A 23,454-nucleotide genomic window follows, 5' to 3' on the forward strand; every position below is an offset into this window, starting at 1 on the left:
GGAGGATTTGGGGAGGATTTGGGAGGGTTTGGGCCGTGGCGGGGCGGGTCCGGCCGGGACCGCTGGTCGCTGCGGGTCTGCCCAGCAACTGGTGAGTCATCAGCCGCGCTGTCTCTGATTGGCTGAGGGAAGGCGGGAGTAGGAAAAGGATCGGGAGAGATCCCGCCCCGAGCACCAGCACTGGCAAAACAGTCCCAGCCCGGGCACAGGGAGGGAATTTATTACCATCCAAATCACAGCAGGAGAAGGGAAAGAAATCTCTCCAACACCTTCCCCCCACCCAACAGGGATCACCCAGACCAGGGGTTATCAATGATGGAGAGTCGGGGGCATCTGAGTTGGGATCAGAAGCCAATTTTATTGAGTGTACCAGGTGTTTATATATAGTTTCACTTGTATGGTGCTTATATAGGGCTCTGGTTTTGGTAACAATTTCCCATTGGTTACACTTCTTTATGACATCACATGACCTGGTAACATTATTTTATCACTATGTCTCACAATATGTTTCTTGGTCACTTCTTGCCCAGGGAGACTTTCTCTGTGTCTGTCTCTGCCATGGTTTCTGCTCAATCAGGCAGAAGAAGAAGATATCAGGCCCCTTTATCAGTTCCACTGTACTCTCTGGTTTGTTCCCCATACCTCCCCCTATCTGTTCAAACAAAAATACATTCTTAAGTGATTTGTCTATTAATTTTTTCACACAATATAAAATACAAGGAATAAGCATAACAATACATAATATAATCCTAATACATATAAGCCTATTTTAATTAAATTTCTTATCCATCCACCAAGTCTCCAATCCCCCAGAAGCTGATCTAGCCCTGTAAGCCCTGATACCACTGGATAATCATAACCATTTTCCCAAGGGCATAAGTCTGCTAGAGGTTAAACAGGTGCTGATGTGGTGGCGAGGTCCTGTTCACAAGGGTTCTCTTCCAATGTTGATGTTCAAGGTGAATCTTCAAGTGATGCAGTCAAAGAATCTCAAAACGCCTTCACATTGTTTGCTGGAATCCACTTGGAACCATTCTCTGTGGACATGCAAGCAAAACCTCTACCCCAACCTGGTCAGAGAGAAAGCCAGGTAAACTTTCCTAGGAATTGTTCTGGGGAGTTTTGAGAAGGCTGAGAGAAAGAATTAAAGCAATCTTGCAGCTGGTGTTTTGAACAGTTGTTTTCTTATAAGATGTTTACTAAAGGGTGTTTCCTTAATTAGCCAATCATGTGAGGTGTGTTGATTAAAGGACCAGTCAGGTGTTGGAGCAGTGTATAAAAAGAAATGGGTTCCTAATAAAATTAGTATTAGTCTCCTGGAGAGAGTTAGATTTTATGTGTCGCCTGACTCTTGTTCCTGACTCAGTGGTGACACCAGGTGACATCAGGTGACCTAAGGATAAAGCCCCAATATCTTACCAGATCCTGGATCCTTCACTAAGGCAAGGGATTTTTCCTTTTGTTGCAATTATGAATTACAATTAAAATGTCAAACAATCAAGGGTTGGGGTCCATCAAAGATCATTTCAAGAAGTTGAACACATAAAAGGCTTTCTGCAGTCTCTCGGAAGGGTTGTCCTCTCTGGCCCCCCCTTTCTATTTTACCAGGAGACGCTTGAGGGAGCCATGAGCCCATTCAGTGACAGATTGGCCTTTTGAGGAATGAGGAATACCTGTTTTGTGCATAATTCCCCATAGGCAAAAAAGGTAGCAACTCAGCAGGAAGTATAAGCTGGGCCATTGCCTTTACTTCAGGTGGTATACCCAGAGTTACAAAAGCAGCAGTGAAGTTCTAGAGACATCTTTAGCCGTTTTCCCTGAACGGGCTGATGCAATGTCTTGGTTTGAAAAGACAGGAGTCTGTGTAGGAAGGCAAGACCCTCCTGTGAAATGGAAAAGGTAAATCCCCCTCCATCCGAATTACCACAATTTCAAAATTAAAAGGCTCTCAAGCAAAGATATGGGAATGGGAATAACAGTTCTTTACTAGGAAAAAAATTAAATTAAAAAAAATGCAGTTAGTACAAACAAAACTAGTGATGGAGTCAGAAACCTGACACCCTGAGGAGTCAGGGTGTTGGTAATAGTCCAGTTAAAATGGTGGCTGCTCCTCCTGGAGTGGCTGATGAAATGCTGCTGAAGTGGTGATCTCTAGAATGGTGGAGCTTTCTCTGAAGGTCTGGTAGTAGTTGGGCCTGGTCTTCCTCTGGGAATCCAGCACAGAAGAAGCTGCTACTCGGGGAATCCAGCAAAGTGGCTGCCAGTGTCTCAAAAATGCTGATTTTATGCAGGTAGGAATGCTTGGCTCCTCCCTCTGGGTGGAGCATCTCACACTGGGATGATGTAACTTTATCAGTCATGCAGTGAGTCATTCAATGGTCCATGAACAGAAGATATCTCTCCGGAGGGAGACATTGTTCTTGGAAGAGATAAGAAAACTGCCCAAGCTCCAACAGATGGCAAATAGAATACATGCTTATCTTATAAGCCAGGACACCCCACATTCCCATTGTCCCCATTGTCCCCAATGTCTCCCCTTGTCCCGATGTCCCCAATGTCCCCACACACCCCGATGTCGCCATATCCCCAATGTCCCCCTGATGTCCCCAGTGTCCCCACACCCCATGACTACCCTGTCCTGCCCCGCAATGTCTCTGACATCCCCCCACATCCCCGATGTCCCCAGTGTCCCCGATGTCCCCACACCCCTGACGCCCTGTCCCACCCCTCAGTGTCCCTGTTAGTGTCCACGCGGACGCCGCAGACGCAGGCGCTGCTGGGGGCGCCGGGGCAGCTGCACTGCGCCTTCGCGCCCCCGGCCGAGCCCTTCATGCTGCAGTGGCTGCGGCACCGCCACGGCGCCACGCGGCGCCTTCTGGCCTTCGACTTGGCCGCTGCCCGCCGCACCGAGGCCGCGCCGGGGGTGCTGCTGTTCCTGGGGGGCCACGGGAGCCCCCCCGGCACCGCGCAGGTGAGGGGAGGGGAGGGGCTGCGGAGCCCTGCGGGGACAGCGGGGGGCGCCACCGAGCGGGGGGGGGGGGGGTCGGGTGCTCCCGGCCGCCAGGGGGCGCTGCTGGGAGTGGGCGGCCTCAGTCCTCCTGGCCACTGGGAGGCGCCAATGGACAGCCTTGGTCCTCCCGGCCACCAGGGGGCGCTGCAGGCATGGAACTGCTTTGGTCCTCCCAGCCGCTAGGGGGCGCCACTGGCAGTGGGTGGTTTTTGGCCCTCCCGGCCACCAGGGGGCCCCACTGGCACGGGACAGCCTCGGTCCTCCTGGCCACTAGGGGGCGCTGTGGGCATAGAATGGTTTTTTGGAAGGTTTTGGGAGCATTTTTTGTGGCTTTTTGGGAGGTCCTGGGGGGTTTGGTGGGTGATTTTTGGAGGGCTTGTGGGGCATTTTTTGGGTTTTTTTGGGGAGTTTTTTGGGTGATTTCTGGGGGCTTTTTTTGTGTGTTTCTTGGAGGGTTTAGCGGGTGATTTTTGTGGGTTTTGGGAGCATTTTTGGTGGTTTTTTTTGGGGGGGTTCTGGGGGTTTTTGGGCACAGAACGGCCACGATCCTCCCAGCCGCCTGGGGGCACCACTGAGGCCGAACGTTTCCTCGGTCCTCCCAGCCGCCAGGGGGCGCCAGGGAGGTGTCGCTGCAGCTGTCCCAGTCCCTCCCAGTCCCTCCCAGTCCATCCCAGTCCCTCCCAATATGTCCCAGTATGTCCCAGTCCCTCCCAGTCCCTCCCAGTATGTCCCAGTATGTCCCAGTCCCTCCCAGTATCCCCAGCTCACTGTCCCGTGTCCCAGCCCCTCCCCGGGTGTCCCTGCTGCCGTCCCGGCTGTCCCCGGGGCTCCCGGCCGAGCTGCGCTGCGACGCCGTCGGCTTCTTCCTGCTGGACGTGGAGATCCGCTGGGAGCACCGCGCCCACAGACACCCCAGGCCACGCTTGGGGGACACTGAGGGGGACACCGAGGGGGTCACTTTGGTGACCACCCTGGGGCCCGGCTGGGACGTGCCACACCGGGTCACTGTGGTGGTGGCGGGTGAGGGACACATGGGGACATCAGGGATGGGGTTTGGGGACAACTGGGGACATCAGGGATGGAGCTTGGGAAACCTGGGGACATCAGGGACAGGGTTTGGCCACAGCTGGGGACATCAGGAACGGAGTTTGGGACACTTGAGAACATCAGGGATGGGGTTGGGGACACCTGGGGACATCAGGGATGGGGTTGGGGACACCTGGGGACATCAGGGATGGGGTGTGGATGGTCTTGGGACAGCAGGACTGGAGCTGGGGACACCTGGGATGGGGTTTGGGACATTGAGGATAGAGTTGGGGACACCAGGACGGAGTTGGGTACATCAAGAGTGGGGTTGGGGACAGCTGGGGACATTGGGAATGGGGTTTGGAGGGTCTTGGGACAGCAGAGATGCCTGGGGACACTGCGGACAGGGTTGGGGACATCAGGAATGGGGTTGGGGACAGCTGGGATATGGCTGGGGACAGCTGGGATGGGGTTGGGGACACCGGGGATGGGGTTTGGGACACTGGGGACAGGACTGGGATCTCCTAAGGGACATCAGGAGCAGAGCTGGGGACATCGGGGGGTGGCCGGTGCCACCAGGATGGGCTCGGTGCCACCCGGGGGTGTCGGTGCCACCCGGGCGTGTCGGTGACGTGTCCCCAATGTCCCCACAGGTGCCACCAGGCCCAGCGTGGAGAACATGGCAGGGATGGGCCTGGTGGACATTTGGGGAGGTCTGGGGAGGTTTGGGGACATCTGGGGAGGTTTGGAGACATTTAGGGAGTTTGGGGATATTTGGGGACATTTTGAGAGTTTGGGGACATTTGGGGAGGTTTGGGGACATTTGGGGAGTTGGGACATTGGGGACACCGATGGGGTTGGTGGCACTGGAGGAGTTTGTTCCAGTTTGGATTTTAAGGTTCTTTTTTAAAGCATTGATTAAAAAACCCAAAGCACGAATTTAAAGTCATTAAAGAACCAATTACCCAGCTCCAATTGTTCACTGGATTTTTTTTAAAAAGCAATTTTTAAAAAGTTCCGTTTCCCATTTTATCGATTTTTCATCAAATCTTCGCTTTTGTCACGGGAGAGGGGCAAAAAAAGGAGAAAAAAATGGGGAAAAAAAGGAAAAAAAAGGAGATTTCCTTTCCCATTGTTCCTTCATCTCCACACATCCTAATCAATAGCAGAGAGTTAGCAATGATCAATAGTAGGGAGTTATCAATAATCAATAGTGAGTTATCAATAATCAATAGCGGATTATCAATAATCAATAGCAGTGAGTTGTCAATAATCAATAGCAGATTATCAATAATCAATAGCAGGGAGTTATCAATGATCAATAGCAGGGAGTTATCAATTATCAATAGCAGGGAGTTATCAATAATAGCAGATTATCAATAATAGCAGTGAGTTATCAATAATCAATAGCAGATTATCAATAATCAATAGCAGTGAGTTATCAATAATCAATAGCAGTGAGTTACCAATAATCGATAGCAGATTATCAATAATCAATAGCAGGGTGTTATCAATAATCAATAGCAGGGAGTTATCAATAATCAATAGCAGTGCATCATTCAATCGGCATTTTTCACAATATTACAAAGAAATCAATCCAATATTATTTATTGATTATTGATTATTGATAATTAATTATTAATTATTAACCATTACAAATAAATTTATCCGATATCAACTATTGATTATTAATTAATCAATATTGCAGAGAAATAAATTCAGTAGTAATTATTAATTCTTTATTATTACCAGCATTGCAAAGAAATAGACTCAATATCAACTATTGATTATTAATTAATCAACACTAAAAATAAGTTGATCTATTATTAATTATTAAGGATTAATTAATCAATATTACAGATAAGTCTATCCAATATTAATTATTAATTATTGATTATTAAGAATCAATATTACACATAAATTAATCCTATGTTATTAGTTATTTATTATTAATCAATATTACAAGGAAATCGATCCTATATTATTATTATTAATATTACAAAGTAACAAATCCAATAGTGTTAATCAATGTTAAAAATAAAATAATCCAATATAAATTATAAATTATTAATCAGTATCACAAAGGAATCAATCTATGTTATTAGATATTAGTAATTATTAATTATTAATCACTCAATATTACAGAAACTTTTATCCACTCTTCATTATTATTTATTATTAATCAATGCTACAGAGGAATCAATCCAATGTCAATTATTTATTATTAATTAATCAATATCACAAATTAATAGTTCCAGTATTAGTTATTAATTATTGATTATTGATCAGTATCACACAGGAATCGATCCAAAGCTCGTTCCCGTGTAACGTTTCCCGCTCGCCGCGAGTTCTGAAAGCGCTGATCGTGGGTCTGTAAAATCACAAACTAATCACTAATTACAAAAGTTAATTAATAATAAACTAATTATTACACAAGTAGGTTAGTAATAAATAACTAAACAAGTTAATTAGTAATGAAATAATAATTATAATAGCGATAAAATCGGAGCAATAAAAACGTGGACAATGAGGGTCAGGACAACATGAGATTATAAAAAATGAAGAATTTTGGACACCCAGGAGTTCTTGGGCACTGTGAAAACACCGATCAGTTGTTCTTGAAATGTTAAAAGTTTATTAATAATAAAATAGTTATTCAAAATATAAAATAAAAAAATTAAAATAATAAAAATAATAAAATTAAAATACAAAATAAAATCAGAGTTATCAAAATCTGGACAATGACATTTAGGCAACCACAAGGCGATAAAAAGAAAATCATTTTGGATGCCCGGATGTTTTTGGGCACCGTGAAAAATGCCAGTCTGGTTCTTTAAAATATTTTAAAAATTCCTGATTCAAACAAGTTAATTAGTAATAGAATAGTTATAAAAATAGCAATAAATAGGAGTAATAAAAATTTGGACAATGAGGGTCAAAGCACCACGAGATGATAAAAAATGAAGAATTTTGGACATCCAGGAGTTCTTGGGCACTGTGAAAAGCACCACTCGCTGGTTTTTGAAATTTAAAAATTTACTAATTCAAAAAGTTAATTAGTAACAAAATAGTTATAAAAATAGCAATGAAGTCGGAGCAATAAGAATCTGGACAATGAGGGTCAGGACGATGACAAGACAATAAAAAGTGAAGAATTTTGGACATCTGGATGTTTTTGGGCACTGTGGAAAACACCAGTCAGTCGGTTTTTAAAATTGTAAAGGTTTATTAGTAATAAAACAGTTATTAAAAACCAGCAATTAAATCAGAGCAATAACAATGTGGACAATGAGGTCAGGACAGTGACAAGACAATAAAAAGCGAGGGATTACGGACGTCCGGATGGTTCGGGCACTGAGCAGCCAAAGCCACGCCTTGAACAAGGAATAACCCAAAAGCAGCAGCCTGTTGCATATTCATCGATCTCATGCATGATGCATCAATCCTGTCCAGCCACAGAGCCCGGAGCAGTGGCAGCCTCTTCTCAATCCCGCGGCGCCCGCAGGGCTGAGCGGGGCACGGAGAGTGAATTTCCTTTAATCAGGGAGCCCTTGTGGCAGCACATTGCTCTGCCTCCCAGCATTTTCCACAGAGGAGCACAGAGGGAAACGAAAGAGAAAACAATTTCTGTTTCTGCTCCTTGTTTTAGCATGTGGAACGTGTTTGGAGAATTGTTTACCAATTTGTTACCCAAATTGTTGTGGGGTGGTTGCTGTGTTGGGTTCTGGTGAGGATCGTTTGAGCCTGGGGCCAATCCCACCCACCTGGGGCTGGAATCTCAGAGAGGGTCACGAGTTGTGAGGAGTTAGATTTGGGAGTTAGAAAAAGCAGTTTGTAGTTTTAGTGTCTCCTTTAAACAGTATATTAATCTATATTAGTATAGTTCTAATAAAGAAACCATTCATCCTTCTGAACTGGAGTCAGGCATCGTCATTTCTTCCCCCCGGCCCGCCTGCATTTACAATAAGCTGTAAATTCTTTTTCTCTGGAAGATTTCGGTGTCCTGCGGCTGCCGTCCCAGTGCAAGTACCTCATTCCTTTCTTCCCACGCACAGAATTTCTATTTTAACCACAAAAGCTCCATTTTAACCACAAATCTACATTTACCCTACCATTAAAATGTTAATACAGCACTACTAATCAATGTAACGTAATACAAACCCTATGCAATTTAATACTTGCAAAAAGCCAATCATAAAATATGCATTTTTCACAGAGGACACCCCGAGGCTGCTGCAGGGACAGCGATGTCACCGCTGTGACGTCGTTGGGGACGGTGACATCATCAGGGACATCGCTGCTGTCACTTCTCCCCCCTCCCCAAACCACACTGGATTTGAGACGAATTCGGGGAATTTTCTGGGAATTTTCATTGCAATTGTCCCAAATGCTGATGGGAATTCCTGGGGTGACGTCACTGGGGACACTTGGGGACATTCTGAGGACGCTCTGGGGACACTGATGGGGGTGGCGGTGGGTCAGGGGCTGAATGAGTCCCTCGGTGCCTTGCAGCAGAGCCGGGTTATAAATGACAATAGAATAATCAGCTTTTGAAATTCTGTATTGCCTTCTGCACATTGTTATTGAGCACGAGGATTTTGCTGTGGTACTTGATATTGATATTGATTACTGATAATTCCTTGCAGCTGCTCACTGGTACAATAAAATCAATCCGTTTATGTGTGCAGCATATAACAAATTTACTGCTAGAGTAATAAACAGATATTATATCATAGGCCTTAATATATTAAAAATAGATAAACATTAAATAGATCAATAATAAATACTGGAATAGAGACTATGTAATGTTAAAATGCTTTTGTGTGACTGACTCAGGTGTAAAACAATTCAGTTGTTTCCCACATCTGTGGACCAGCCTCACCAGGTGATACCAGTGACACAAAGCTCAGAAGAATTTATGAATTTATCAGGGGGCCTGAAACAACAGGGTGGAACCATGAGAAGAAATCAAAAATATCGACTTAATCTACAGAATGTCCTGCAGACAAGTCAGAGGTGAGACCCAAACACGAGTTCCTGGGACACACAAACCTCCCGGGAGTGTTTGAATAATGTCAAAACTCAGGAGTGTGTTCGTGGCCCTGCAGTGGAACCGGATCCGGAGAACGAAGGGTTAAGTTGAGGGCGAGTTCTTTGGCCAGCCCCAAAACCCTTTTTTATCCCTGATTAAACTTTGTTTAGTAATCCCTTAGTGAACTTTGTTTTTCACACCCCACTGGGATTTGGGGGGGCCGGGGGGGTCCCTGGACAGCCCCCGCTGCTGAGCACTGACCCCCCTCACCGAGCACCGGGACCCCCCAACAACCGCACCCGCACCCCTTCAGTGCCCCCGACCCCCCCGAGCACCGGGCCCGGACCCCCCTTTGTGCCCCCCACCCATCACGGGGGTTCTGCCCCCTCCCCTTTGACCCCCAGAGCCGCAGGACCCCCGGGAACAGCGCCGGGACCGGGGGGGCCCAGGGATGTGAGAATTGGATTCGTAAAGGATTCCCAAATCCTGGCAGAAAACTCACACTGCCTTGGACTTGTCCATGCAAACTCTGAGATTTTATTGTGCCAGCGAGCAGCTGCAAGGAATTATCAATAATCAATATCAGTATGAGCACCTGAGCAAAATGCTGGGCGTCAATAGGAACCTGCAAAAGGCAACAGAGAAATGCCAAACCCAACAGAAAAAGTAGAAAAATGCAAAAGGCAGCAGGGGAATGCAAAAGCCTTCTGAGTGCTCTCAGAATGGCCCCAGGTGCGGCTGGTAACGTCATCCCAGAAACTCCCATCAGCATGTGGGACAATGCCCATGAAAATTCCCAGAAAATTCTCCGAATTGGTCTCAAATCCCACGCGAGGAGGGGACTGGTGACGCCAGCGCTGTCTACCAGGATGTCACTGTCCCTGATGCCATCAGAGCGGTGCCATCGCTGCAGCAGCCTGGGGAGATCCTCCACGGCTTTTTGGCACCGCTGGGCCAGGGCGCGCCTGCTGGGCCACCGGGGCCGCCGGAGCCACCACAGGGACTCAAGAGAAGGTCGTGGATGTCCCCAAGTGTCCCCAGCAGGTGATCCTTGCCCAGGCAGGCACTGGCATTCCACAGCTGCTCAAACTCAGCCACTGCTCAAACTCAGGGACATTGGGGGACACCTTCTTTGTCCCCTCCAGGATGGCCTCGATGTCCCCGAGCCGGCGCTGCAGCTCCTCGGGGAACCACCTGCCTCCTTCACACTCTTCCACCAAGCGCTCCAGCGGCCCCAGGGCCACCTGTGCCCAATGTCCCCTTCTGGTGGCCACCATGGCTTGGCTGCTGGCCACCACGGCCTCTCCCACGGCCTCGTTGGTGGCCGCAGCCACCTGGGCCTTGTGCGTGGCCCTGCCAAGGCCCTCTTTTCCCTGCCCAGGGCCACCTTCAGCTGCTGGGATGTGGCCACCAGGCTGCTCCCAGCTGTCCTCCTGCGGGTGGCCACGTTCTGCAGGTCCCCGGCCCGGATGGCAGCGATGGCCACGTCCCAGCGGGTGTCATGGATCTCGGTGGCATCCCAGGCCAGCAGGGCCCGGCTGTCCTCGAGCCTGACCACCAACTCCTGCCAGGCTCAGCCCGCAGCTCTCACATCGGCCCAGGTGGCCCCTGGGGTGGCCCCAAGTGTGGCCAGAGCCTGGCCCAGGGAGGGGACACCACGGTGGCCCAGGGAGGTGACATCGCCCTGCTCCAGGGTCTCACGGAGACTCCAGGTGAAGTTCCTCAGGTTCACGTGCAGGGACTCTGGGGACATGAGCTGCTGCTCGTCCCTCTGTAACCCGGTCACGGTGGCTGCCACCTCACCCAGGGTGGCCACCACATTCACCAGTGACTCCAGCTGGTACGGGGACACCTGGGGAGGGGACAGGGGAGGTGTCAGGGACCTGGTGGCACTTTTGGCCTCCTGCGGTGGCCCCTGTGTCCTCCCAGGGTCCCCTTTGTCCCCTCCCTGGAGGGCTCTGCTGTCCCCTCTGTCCCTTTGTCACCCCCTCATCCCCTCTGTCACACCCCTGCCACCCCCCACTGTCCGCTCTTCTTGCCCAGGGAGACTTAAACTGTGTCTGTGTCTCCCACAGTTTCTGCTCAGTCAGGCCTCAGATATCGGGCCCCTTTATCAGCTCCATTGCTTTTCTCTCTGTTTTATTCCCCATACGGGGGCACCAGGGCTCTGCCCAACGGGGGTCACTGGGGATCATCCAGCCCAGATCCTCCCATGGGGAATGGAGCTGCAACAGTGCACCAAGCTCTTCCCTCACTCCAAGCTCTTCCCTCACTCGGGGCACTCACAGGGCTTCCCTTAGTGGTGCCTCCGTTCGTGTCTGGTCAAGGCTGATCTGTGTATGAAGCTCTTCCCACACTTCCCACACTCGTAGGGCCTCTCTCCGGTGTGGATGCGCCGGTGCTTGGTGAGGCTGAAGTTGTGCTTGAATCCCTTCCCGCAGTCGGGGCAGCGGTAGGGCCTCTCCTCTGTGTGACCCCGCTCATGTTTGAGGACACTGGAGCTGGTCCGAAACCTCTTCCCACACTGGGGACACTCGTAGGGCCTCTCCCCGCTGTGGATGCGCTGGTGTTTTCTCAGGTCTGAGCTCCACCCATAGCTCTTCCCACATTCCAAGCACTCATAGGGCCGTTCCCCGGTGTGGATCACCTGGTGCTCGACCAGACCACACCTGTCTATGAAGCCCTTCCCACACTTCCCACACTCGTAGGGCCTCTCCCCAGTGTGGATGCGCTGGTGTCTTCTCAGGGCAGAGCTCCACCCATAGCTCTTCCCACATTCCAAGCACTCATAGGGCCGTTCCCCAGTGTGGATCACCTGGTGCTCGACCAGGCCAGACATGTCCTTGAAGCTCTTCCCACACTTCCCACACTCGTAGGGCCTCTCCCCGGTGTGGATGCGCCGGTGCACAGTGAGATTGGAGTTTTGCTTGAAGCTCTTCCCACAGTCGGGGCAGTGGAAGGGCCTCTCCCCGGTGTGAATCCTCTCATGTATGAGGAGATTGGCAGTGGTCCGAAACCTCCTCCCACATTCCCCACACTCGTAGGGCCTCTCCCCAGTGTGGATCCTCTGGTGCTGGATCAGGCTGGAGCTCCAGCTGAAACCCTTCCCACATTCCAAGCACTTGTGGGGCTTCTCCCTGTCATGAGGCTTCTCCACCAGCTCTGAGCTCTGGCTAGATCTCTGCCCACCTTCCTGGCGCAGGGGGTCTCTTTCCTCCCCACAGCTCCCTGGGCTGGGTTTGCAGCTCCTCCTCCTGCAGCATCTCCGGGGCTTTTCCTCCTCCTCCATTCAGCCGCGCCCTGGCAATGAAAAATCCTGGTTTGGGGAAAAAAACAAGAGGAGAGCACCTTGGACTGGAGGTTCCTCCTTGCCCAAGTTCATCTCAGGAAGGCATTGGGAATCTTGTGTCTGTAAGAACCTCCAAAACACCAAGATTCAGCCCAAAAATCCCACAAACTTCAAGACACAAATCAGAAACTCCCCAAAGATCACAAGTCAGCAAAAACCTCCTCCAAAAGATAAAGATTCAGCTGCCACATAAAACCAAAGCACCAACATTTAGCCCAAGAAAGCTCAGAAACACCAAGATTCACCCCCTGAAAATCATGGATCCCCCTCCACAGTCACCTGCTGCATGTGGGGGGACCACCACTCCTGGGGCTGGGGGGAGGCTGCAGACACAGGGAGGGGTGGAACCTTCTGCTGCTTCCTCTTTCTGCTCCTTCTCCTCCTCCTCCTGTGTCTCTGCTCTTCCTCACACTCCTCTTCCTCCTGCTATTCCTCCTTCTCCTGCACAATCCCACCCTCTCCTGCCACGTCCATAGTATTACCATTTCGTTCCTCAAGCCTGCTTCTCCTTCCCTTCTCCTCCTGCCCCCAGGCCCAGCACCCACTGCCGGCTCCCTCTTCCCCCCAGACCCACAGCATCCCAGCGCAGGGGCAGGGATGGAGCTGGGGCAGGTCGGGCTGGGGCAGCGCTGGGCTCTCGGCCGCTCCCGCCCGCACTCGGTCCCCACTGCAGCCGCTCCCGCCAGGACAGCGCGGGGGGGCCCGGCCTTGGCGCTGCCCCACTCCCACCTCCCCAAATTCCCCTCGCGGGGCCATGGGGCCGAGGGGGGGCGCAGGTGGGGAATGCTCAGAGGGCCACGGATCTGTACATAAGGAAGTGAAAGGAGAAGCCATCGGTTTCAGAAAATGCTATGAATTGATGACACAGACTGCTGCTCAGGCAAGATCCTGCTCAATTAATGAACTTCCAGAAGAACAACAAAGACTTAACAGAGCCATGAATATCGTTTGCTATACAAAAGTGGGGAGCATATTACGGTGGGTATGTAGTAGGTGGATTGGAAGTCTGTACCTCTCAAGCACTTCAGCCAATGGGGAAAGAGGGAGATGTGGCCAGGAGAATAAGGATGAAAAGGAGACTGTGTCCTACAACAATTGGAGAGATCCCATGGGAAATGTCCCATGGCCTCTCCCAGTTTTAGGAAAGAAATTACTTTTACAGGACTCCTCTGTCTGATTTGGGGACAAAATCCTTTGGTGATGTCAATTTTTCCACACACCCTGGGGCTCATCCCGAATTCCTTCCACCATCTGGGGCAGTGGGCAGGGAGTGCAGCTGAAGGTGCCTCACCCACTTTGGGTGATCGGCTCCCTTGGCTGGTGGCGGCACTGGGGATTGATTTGGGACCCGGGAGTGACCAGGAGACAGATGAGTGACACATCAGGGGGTCTGTGGAGAGTCAGCAGGGAGAGAGCACTGAAAATCTCATCAGTGAGTGCCCTGGGATCCTCGGGGAGTGAACATGGCAGGGCACCCATGGAGGGGAGAAAAGGGAAAGCCAGGGAGGGGTCCTGGCCAAAGGGATGATGATCCCAAAATGTCTCTGAAGGGTCCCCTGGGAGAATGTTGAGGTAGTTTGCATATTTCCCCAGAGGTAATTAAGGACATGGACACCAAGGGGGGCAATAATGGAAGTGGAGAAGGGATTTGGACAACAGGGGATGGATGGTGTTGGTGTGCTGGGAAGTGATCGGGTGAAGAGGACTGTGCAGGAATATAGTTCAGGCAAGAAGCAGCAGGAAGAATCTATGTGGTAAGAAAATGGATGATGGAAAAGAGGAGAAAGAGAAAAATACAGAGGACTGAGATGTTTTTCAACAGGGTCTTATCCTCACATTTGCCAGCTGATCCAGATGCTTTCCATCCCCGGTTTCCAGGAGAGGAAAAGCAGGAGGTCAGGATGCCAGGGGTTTCTCTGCGGTGGCAGCGGCAGCACCGGGCGCAGAGGTGCGGCACCGGGAGCACGGGCTGGGGCCTGTGGGGAGCTGCGGGGCCGGGCCGGGGCTGTGGGGCAGCCGGGGCTCAGCGCCGGGCGCTGCCTGACCCCACCAGCCCCGGGCAGGGCCGGCAGTGGCCCCCGGCCCCCAGGAGGCTGCGGGACGCCCCGGCTGCTGCCCGGCCCCGGGGAGCTGCCGGCCCTGCCCGCCGGGGGGGCCGCCTTTGGACACTGCGGCAGGACAGGCACCGGCTCTGCCGCACGGGCTGGGCAGGGACCCTGAGCACAACGGGGAACACAAAGGAACAGCTGGGAAATGCAGAGTGCACATGGAAGGATCAGGATTTTCTGTTCAGGATTTGGTTTGGGTCCCTGCAGAAAGGAAAGGTTTTGCAGAAAGCTCAGCAGCTCTCAGAGGATGAGCACCCACAGGCAGTGACCGGGGCTGCAGGAGTGGCACAAGAAGGCCCTGCAGCACTTGGGCACAAAGGCACAGCAGCTGAAGGCAAGAAGGGATGAGCAAAAGGCCAAGCTGAAGGCAAAGGCCACGGCAGAGTTCCCACAGCCCCTGAGGGATCAACCCCAGGGCCCAAGGGGGCCCCAGCACCCAGGGCATGACGGGGTCGGCCACAAGCACCTGGCAGAGGCATTGCCCTCCTGGCCAGGGCAGAGCCCACCCAAACAGCCCCTGGGAAGGAGTCAGGGCTCCAGCTGCAGCCCACAAGGACACTGCAAGCACAGACAGCAGCACCCTCAGCAGGAGCAAGTCCACCCCTGCATGGACATGGATTGTCAGGGCTCTCTGAGCTCCCATCCCACCGGGGACCCACCACACTGGAGCCCTGGAGAACATTCAGGCTGGGTCTGCATCCAGAGGAGGCCTCTCCTGATGGACACAGGGGCCTCTCCATCCACTCTGAATATTACACCTAAAGGGGGAAAATTGTAAAGGAGTGTTTTCATTATTAAGGGAATAAATGGCAAAGCTGAACTGGTATCAATCATTTGTTCAATCGCTATTAGGAGCTGTGGGGGATAGGTTTGAAATAAACTAATTTCTTTTTCTTCCTACTCTGATTGTTATTAACTAGGAAGGAATTTGATGGTGGCATTGTAATATTGTAAAAGGTGACACAGAGGCTATTGCTGCTGTACCTTTGGGTCAAATGTCTGGCAAGGCCTGTGCTGAAGGGAACCCAGAGGTGTGGGCAGCCCCAGAGGAAAATTTTATGTAGAGCCTCTTGAAATTACTTGGAAGCAACCAGGACAAGTGGTGTCTAAAAGCAACACCCTGTTCCAGGGGAGGGAAGGAAGGGCTCACAGCCTGGTATGGAGCCTGCTAAAGGCAGGGCTTTTGGAGCCAGGGATGTCTCCCTACAGCACTCCTATCCTGCCAGTCAGGGAATCAGATGGCTCCAATGAGGAGGACAAGAACAAGTGCTAGACAAAGCCCCTCTGAAATGGCTGAATTTCCTGGCTAAACGTATCTTTTGAGTATTGGAAAAAAAAAAAAAAAAAAAAAAACCGGCAAATGGTGGAGAAAAATATTAAATATTTCGGAAATACTGGGACTGAAGATTCCAGGTGCATTGATCCAGAGAGGGTCTGGGCAATCTCAGAAGTAACATTTCCCAGGACCAAAAAGAAGCTCAGACAATTTTGAGGATTAACAGGGAATTACACAGCCTGGATTGAGGATTCTCTGTTCCAGCCAGAACATTGTAGGACTTTTTGACCCCAGACAGCCTCCATGATGTGTTATGGAAAGGAGAAAGAGAGCAAAACTTGAGAAAATGAAAACCCAAAAATATTGATGCCTCAGCTCTGGCTCTTCAGACTCACAAAAGAAATTGGAATTGTAGGGGAATGTTCAACAGGGCCATGCCAAAGGAATTCGTGGGCCAACATGTTTCACCCAGTGGCCAGATTGCCCTCATTGTCTGCAGAATTGTGCACTGCCGCTGCTGCTTTGCCTCTGCCGGGAGCACCGGCCCAGCCGCCCCTAACCGCGGGCGGGCCGATCCCGCTCCCGGCTGGTGCCCCCGGCACTGCCCCTCCTGCGGCGGCTCCGGCAGCACACCCTGCCCGGGCTCCGCCTTCGGAGCACCAGGGCTGGGCGCTGGGCCCTGCCCTCAGCCCCTTCCTGCCCGGAGCTCCGCTCCCCGGGAACCGCAGCCCCAGCTCCGAGAAACTCTTTCTGTCTGGAGGACGCCCCTTACAGGAACACAGGGAGTTCAGTTAGGAGGCAACATTCTCCGGACTCTTCCTCACAGCACGGGAGAAAGGCTATAGGAAGAGACTGGGCTAAAGGAATGGATCTATTTCCACTAAGAGAGGTCCCGATGGGAGGGCGTGGAGCTGGCTTTGTGAATGCTCCTTTGACTTCTTCTGGGGTCAGGAATTTTAAAAAGGAAATCAAAGGGATTTTGGAGGATCTCATAAGCACTGCTGAACAATTAGACCAATTTTTAGGTTCAAACATTTATATTTGGGAAGAAATGTGGTCGATAATAAAGATACTATTTTCTTAAGAAGAAAGGCAAATGATCAGAATTGCAGGCATAAAAGTCTGGACTAAAGAAAATCCACAGGGCCCCCCGAGGAGGGCAAATGCCAACCACACCTCCTGAGTGGGGTCAAAATTATGAGGAGGGGAGAAAACATATGAATGAGTATCAAATTTGATTGTCGGGGGAATAGGGGGGCAGCATCTCGAGGGCAAAGTGCTGAGGGGACTTTTGGGGCACAGCAGGGGAGGGGGGAGGCTCCAGCTGAGTGGTTGGACAGACTTGGGAGAAATAGGAGGCAGTGTTCCAGAGTGGATCCTGAGACTGATGTGAGAAAAGCTTTGTTAAGGATTAACTTTGTGCTTGGCCAGATAATGGAAAAAATTGAAGATTGGCATGACAGATTATTAGATGATTCATTAAAGGAAGCTCAGAAAGTCTGTGGCCAAAGCCAAACTAAAAGCAAAGACTGTGGCAGTCACCATGCGAGGAAACGATTGCAAGAAAGCAATAAAAAACCCACAGGCCCTATTCCTAGATATGATAGTGGTAGAGACAGGGGAACAGGAAAGAATAAAATCCCAATGCAAAGTTTCAGAAATATTGTAAGAATGTCTACTTTTACTGTAAGGGCAAAGGTCATTATAAGAGAGATTGTCCTACGAGGGTAACAGATCTGAGAATTTGTAAAGAGATGGGCACCGAAGAAGAATAAGGATGTCAGAGGCTCTATTTTTTCAGGGGACAGATACCATGTAAAGCCTATGATAGCTTTAAAAGTCGTTCCCCAAGAAGAAAAATTGGAGTTTGTGGTAGACACAAGGGCAGAAATAACTTTTCTGTAAAATATTCCATAAGATTATAGTGTAAGCATAGATACTGTAAAAGTAACAGGAGCAAAAGGAGAGAGTTCCACAGTACCCGTTATTAAAAATGTGGTAATAGAGGGAGAAACTGGATTTTGGATGAGGGATGTTTTCTTGGTCCCAGGTGCAGGTAGCAATTTATTGGGACAAGATTTACAAGTGAAATTAGGAATAGGGGTTGTTCCAAAAGAATGGAAGATGACAGCTAGACTTTTAAAACTAGGCCAGGAGGATGGAAGAAGAATTAACAAGGAAGTTTGGGCTGGGGAGGGAAATAGGGGAAGATTAAATATTGACCCCATAAAGATAACAACTGAGGAAAAAAAATTGTCCCATATGTGTACGGCAGTATCCTGTACCTTTAGAAGGACGGGAATGTTTAAAGCCAGTAATAGAAGGACTAATAAAGGATGGACATTAGAACCTTGTATGTCTCCCCATAATACCCCAATACTCCCAGTAAAGAAGCCTGACGGGAGCTATAGACTGGTACAAGCCTTAAGGGAGGTTAACAAAGGAACTCAGACCTGCTATCCAGTGGTACCAAATCCTTATACTCTTTTCAGTAAAGTTCCTCCCCAGCATCAGTGGTTTAGTGTAGTGGACCTTAAAGATCCCTTTTGGGCTTGCCCATTAGCCCAGGAGAGCAAGTTATCTTTGATTTTGAATGGAAGGACCCACTAACTGGAGAAAACAGCAATTAAGATGGACAAAACTACAACAGGGGCTTACAGAATCCCCAGACTTATTTGGACAAGCTTTAGAAACAATACTACAAACTTTCCCCACCCCCCTGGAATACAAGTTATTTAATGTATAGATGATCTTTTACTTTCTGGGGAAGCTGAAGCTGAAGTTAGAGAGGCTACTATAAAGCTTTTGAATTTTCTTGGGGAAAAAGGTTTAAAGGTATCAAAATGGAAGCTGCAATTTGTAGAATCAGAGGTAAAATATCTTGGACACTTGCTTAGTAAGGGTAGTTGGAAGCTCAACCCTGACTGAAACACAGGGATTCTATCCCTTCCCCCTCCCTCTTTAAAGGGGGAAATCAGAAAGATACTCAGATTATTGGGATATTATAGATTGTGGATTGAAGGATATACACAGACAGTAAAATTTTTGAATAAAAAAAACTGACAGAGGGAGATGATATAAAATGGATCAAAAAGGATAATGAAAAACTAAGAAAAAAGAAGTTAAAACTAGCCCCAATATCAACTTTAAGCTCACCTTCACTAGCAAAACCCTTTCATTTGTATGTAAATGAAAAAAAAGGGGTAGCTCATAGGGTTTTGTTTCAAGAGTGGGGAGGAGTAAAGAGACCCGTGGCTTATTTATCAAAGATGTGGGATCCAGTAAATCAAGGCTGGCCAGTGTGCATTCAAGCTATAGCAGCTACTGCAATCCTGGTAGAGGAAAGTCATAAACTGACTTCTAGAGGTAAATTAATTGTGTGCACCTCATGCAGTACTAAATTTCTTCCAATTTGCATTGTGATTTTTATCTTGAAATACATAACTTACTGTACTCTAGGATTGAAAAACTAGTTTACAGCTGTGACATAGCAAAACCTGCTATTAATTTGAGTCAATGCAGGCTGTTCAATCAAGTGTTCTCAGTGTGTAAAGTTAAACTAAAGGTAACACCAGCTGCTTGGTAGGTCAATGAGAAACAATTTTCCTTCCAACCAATCCTTTTTCATGTACCCAAATGTGTTTTGCTTTCTTCGTTTTTTTGTTTTGTTTGTTTGCTGTTTTTTCTGGAAGTGCTAACTACTTGCAGTGTATCTAGAAGAGCAAATAAAATTGTGCATACAAAACACTTGTAAAAAAATAGGGCTCATTTTTTCCCACAATGGGAGGTTGCTACATATAGAAAAGGGAAACTACAAAGCTAGATGAAGAAAAAGGTTCAGTATCTTCTAATGTAAACAATTTGTTACTTCCAGCATCACAGTGGGTGTGTGACACACACATATGAAAAAGATGGTGAGGGAGATCTCTGTTTACTACAGTTTCCTATTTCTTGAATGAGTTAGAGAGCTATGAAGCAATTGTGATTCCTTGTGTGGATTACCCAGGCCTGCAGGGAGGGCTTGGCCATGGTTCCCTCTGTGCTGCAGGCAGCCCTGCAGCGTGGCAGCAGTGGCTTGCCTCTGGGGAGTTTGCAGGCAGGGTGCTCCAGCACTGCAGTGCTCAGGGGCAGTTTCCTATTTTGACACCAAAGCTTAAATTCAAGAGTGCCTCTTCCCATCCAGTTATTGTTTGTACTGTAAGAACCTCTTCAGAGAGTGTCTCCTGGCAGTCAAAAAGAGAGTATTGCAGAGATAAATTCCTTACTTGCTGTCTCCCCCACTGTATCCACATTTTGTCTATTCCCTCTTCAAATTGTAGATTTGTAAAACTCATGCTCTGTGTCCTCAGATGCCCTTCCCAAATCAAACCTTGGCTTCTTTGCAAATTATATTGCACTAACAAGCATTGCCTTAAATTTTTTATTGCAGGCAAGATCACTTCAGAAGTAAGTTTTTGTTTACCTTGTTCCTACAACCCTTTCAAGCTTGTGAATGGAAAATTGTGACAGAAAAATAAGTCTTTAGTTTTAGCACTGTCAGCTGTGGGTAGCTGGTAGCCCTTGGTGGAGGGTGCCGTGAATTAAAGGCCTGCAGAACACACATAACAAAAGTAATTAAATTTGTAAGGAAGTTGAAAAAGGAGGGAGAGGTGATTGGCAGACTCACCTCTCCAGGATGTAGGACTAATGTTAGAAAGTGGACTGATATTGGAATGTGGATGTTGAAATGTGAAGAGAGAAAAAGAAAGCGAAAGAGAGAGAAAGGGAGAAGAGACAAGAAGAGAGAAGAAGAGAGAAGAAGAGAGAAGAAGAGAGAAGAAGAGAGAAGAGAGAAAAAGAGAGAAAAAGAGAGAAAAAGAGAGAAGAAGAGAGAAAAAGAGAAAAAGAGAAAAAGAGAGAAAAAGAGAGAGAAAGGGAAAGAGAGAGAAAGAGGGAGAGCGAAATACACCCCAAAGTCCCCATACCATAGCTATTTGTAAGTTCTCCCCCATTCCTGCTAGACAGAGTGACAACAAGGGGAGGGGAGTGAGGAAGTACAGTCAAAGGCAAAGCTGTGAAAAAGAGGGAGAGCTGGACCACCAATAGAGATAAGATCAAAGCAGAGATAGCTGACTCTCACAATGTGCTTTATTTTTTTATACAAGACTTCTTTTTTTTCCTTCTGATTTTTGTTGTTAAGGAAAGGAGGCTTTTGTTCTGAAGAATGGGTCTGTAAGACTAAAACAGTTGGATGTTGCCTAAAAAGCAAAAAACCAAGAGATGTGATACATCTTGTGTTAAATTTGGGCTAGTCTTTTTTTATTTAACTAATTATAGCTCACAAGAAGAAGAATTGGCCTCTGCAGCAATTAGCACAGCTGGATACAAGAAGAAGAAGCAGCTACAGAAAAAGTTTTTAGTTAAACCCAGAAAGTTTTGAAGAAAACTAATGGTGAAAGTTAATGCAGTATTGTTTTTCTTTTAACACTGTGTTATAAAGAAGTCTTTTCCAGGTACTACTAAAGCAGCAATCCCAACCATGGAAAAGAGGGTGAATTCATGCCAGCAAAATAAAAGAATTTGTGAAGAACCGTGAGGAATGGACTATCACATCTAAACCGGGTGATACCAAATTGACTTTCAACCAGGACTGGGTGGTAATGGTTTGGGAAGACCCAAATGATCCAAGGCAGGTACAAAGAATAACACCTAACTGAGAAATAAGGCAAAGCTTGCATCACTGGTTTCAAGCCCTGCCTGAATAAGCCCTGAGACGCCTCCGACACCTCCTTGGCAGAGGAACACTGCCACTTCAAACAGGAGGATCGGGAGTGTTTGAGTCAAAGAGTTCTGATAGTCTGGCCTTAGCCTGTGGCTTGTACAGGCAAGAAGGGAAATTGCCATTAATACTATGCTGTATACTTTATTTGATTCATCCCCATATTGGACATGGCAGCTGGGTTATAAGTGAATGTTTAAATTATGAGAATAATTGGCATTGTAGCTCACAAAATCTATGTTCTCGTGGCAAGAAGTATTGAGTACTGAATCAATCCCCTATACAGAAAGACCTCAAAAACTGAAGTAATAAGTTGCTTTTGTAGATGGGGATTATCAATGCCTGTGGACTGAGAGATACCTGAGGAATGGTGGAAAACCACAGTTAAAAGGTGTCAAAAACAATTTGCCTGGAAATGAGTAAAAAAGGAGTGACAAGGGAAACAGAGGGCAAGCCTGGGTTGAGCACTGTACTCACCAGCGAGAAGATCACACGTACCTGCTGTGGGCAGCAGCCCCACAGGCAGGGGAGGTGGGGGTATAAGCCATGCCAGACCTCTGTCATTCCTGTTTCTGTCTCTCATTTGTTGTCTTTTCCCTTCTGAGATAGCAGCAAGATCGTGTCACAAATGCTACAGAAAGTATCACATGGAAAGAAACCAAAGTTCCTTTTTGTCACACACACCCATGTCAACAGCCACTGTTATAACCCATCCAAATTAAGTACCTGCAGGAAAAAGGGGGAAAATTATCACATTACAAAGAACTTAGGAAAAAGTAGTAATACTTGGGGCATGGAATGTCCAAAAGGAGAGAGATGGATTTGTTTTACATTTGATCTTAGAAATATAGTCCAAGATTTGGTAAAGAGACAGTTAGTAAAAAAAAAGGTAAAACAAGCACAGCAGTCTAGCTCTGTGTTAACCCCAAATTATATCCTGAGTCATATTAAATTACTCCAAGCAGTTATAGAGAAGATAATAAACAAAGCTGCTCAGGCATTGGAATTAATATGGAGTCTGCAAAGCCAAACATCACCTGCAGTGCATTAAAATAGGTTGGCTTTACGCTAGTTATTGGCTAAAGAATGGGGTGTACAGATTGTTGAAAATAGATGGCAATGAGGATGTCATCCTGGAAAAAACAAAGGATATCAGAAAAAAGTTATGACCTAGGTATCAGTCCAAAAATGGGAAAATAACGTTAAAAACTAGGGGGTGGGGTAATGTATTGAGAATGGGATGGTGGAAGAAATTAGGATTCTTCCTTTTATGTGTTACAAGTGTTTTGATATTTCTTCTTTGTTTAATCCCATGTTTTATTTGATTACCAACAGAGTCCAAAGAATGCAAGAGGACAGGAAATATTCTTTATAAATCATTTGGCTTGCGCAGTAAGAGGTGGGATTGTGAAAAATGCATATTTATGATTGGCTTTTCGCAAATGTTACAATGAATATTATATGTGTAATGCTAGAAAGTTATGCTGTATTAATTCCCTTACATATTGTGTTAAGTGTAGTTTTAGGTTACAACATTATGTTAAAATAGAGATTATGTATGTGGGGGGAGTTTTCTTTTTAGGAATGAGATGCTCCCTTCGAAGAACACCTAAATCTTCCAAAGGAGAGGAATTTATGGCTTCTTATCAGGAGAAGCTAATTTCTTCAGGCCTTGCTCAGACTTGAAGACACCAGGGGATTAAAGGGAACAGTTGACATACAACAAAGTTTCTTGTTTAGAATAGGATGTATGCATAACCATGAAGGATGTATGACTATGCAACAAGTGTCTTGGTTTAAGGGTGTTTCCTTTGTTCACAAGTCAAGCTTTTCTTGACTTAGGGTCCGAGAGCATCTGGACGTCCGTAATTATTTGCTCTTTTTGTCTTGTAATT

General features: G+C 47.8%; 2 protein-coding genes across 2 annotated transcripts in view; one reads left to right on the forward strand and one right to left on the reverse strand.

The window, feature by feature from the left end:
* LOC146767152 (uncharacterized) overlaps positions 1-23,454 on the forward strand; it is a 221,295-nt gene that overhangs the window by 88,295 nt on the left and 109,546 nt on the right. The gene's annotated exons all lie outside the window — the stretch shown is intronic.
* Positions 5,007-12,938, reverse strand: LOC146767154 (uncharacterized). The gene has a single exon (XM_085581117.1). It carries the CDS (start codon positions 12,355-12,357, stop codon positions 11,365-11,367), a length of 993 nt encoding a protein of 330 aa, XP_085437243.1. The 5' UTR covers positions 12,358-12,938; the 3' UTR covers positions 5,007-11,364.

The sequence above is a fragment of the Lonchura striata genome, chromosome 5 (assembly GCF_050655825.1).
Source record: "Lonchura striata isolate lonStrDom1 chromosome 5, ASM5065582v1, whole genome shotgun sequence".
In the NCBI taxonomy this organism is placed as follows: Eukaryota; Metazoa; Chordata; class Aves; order Passeriformes; family Estrildidae; genus Lonchura; species Lonchura striata.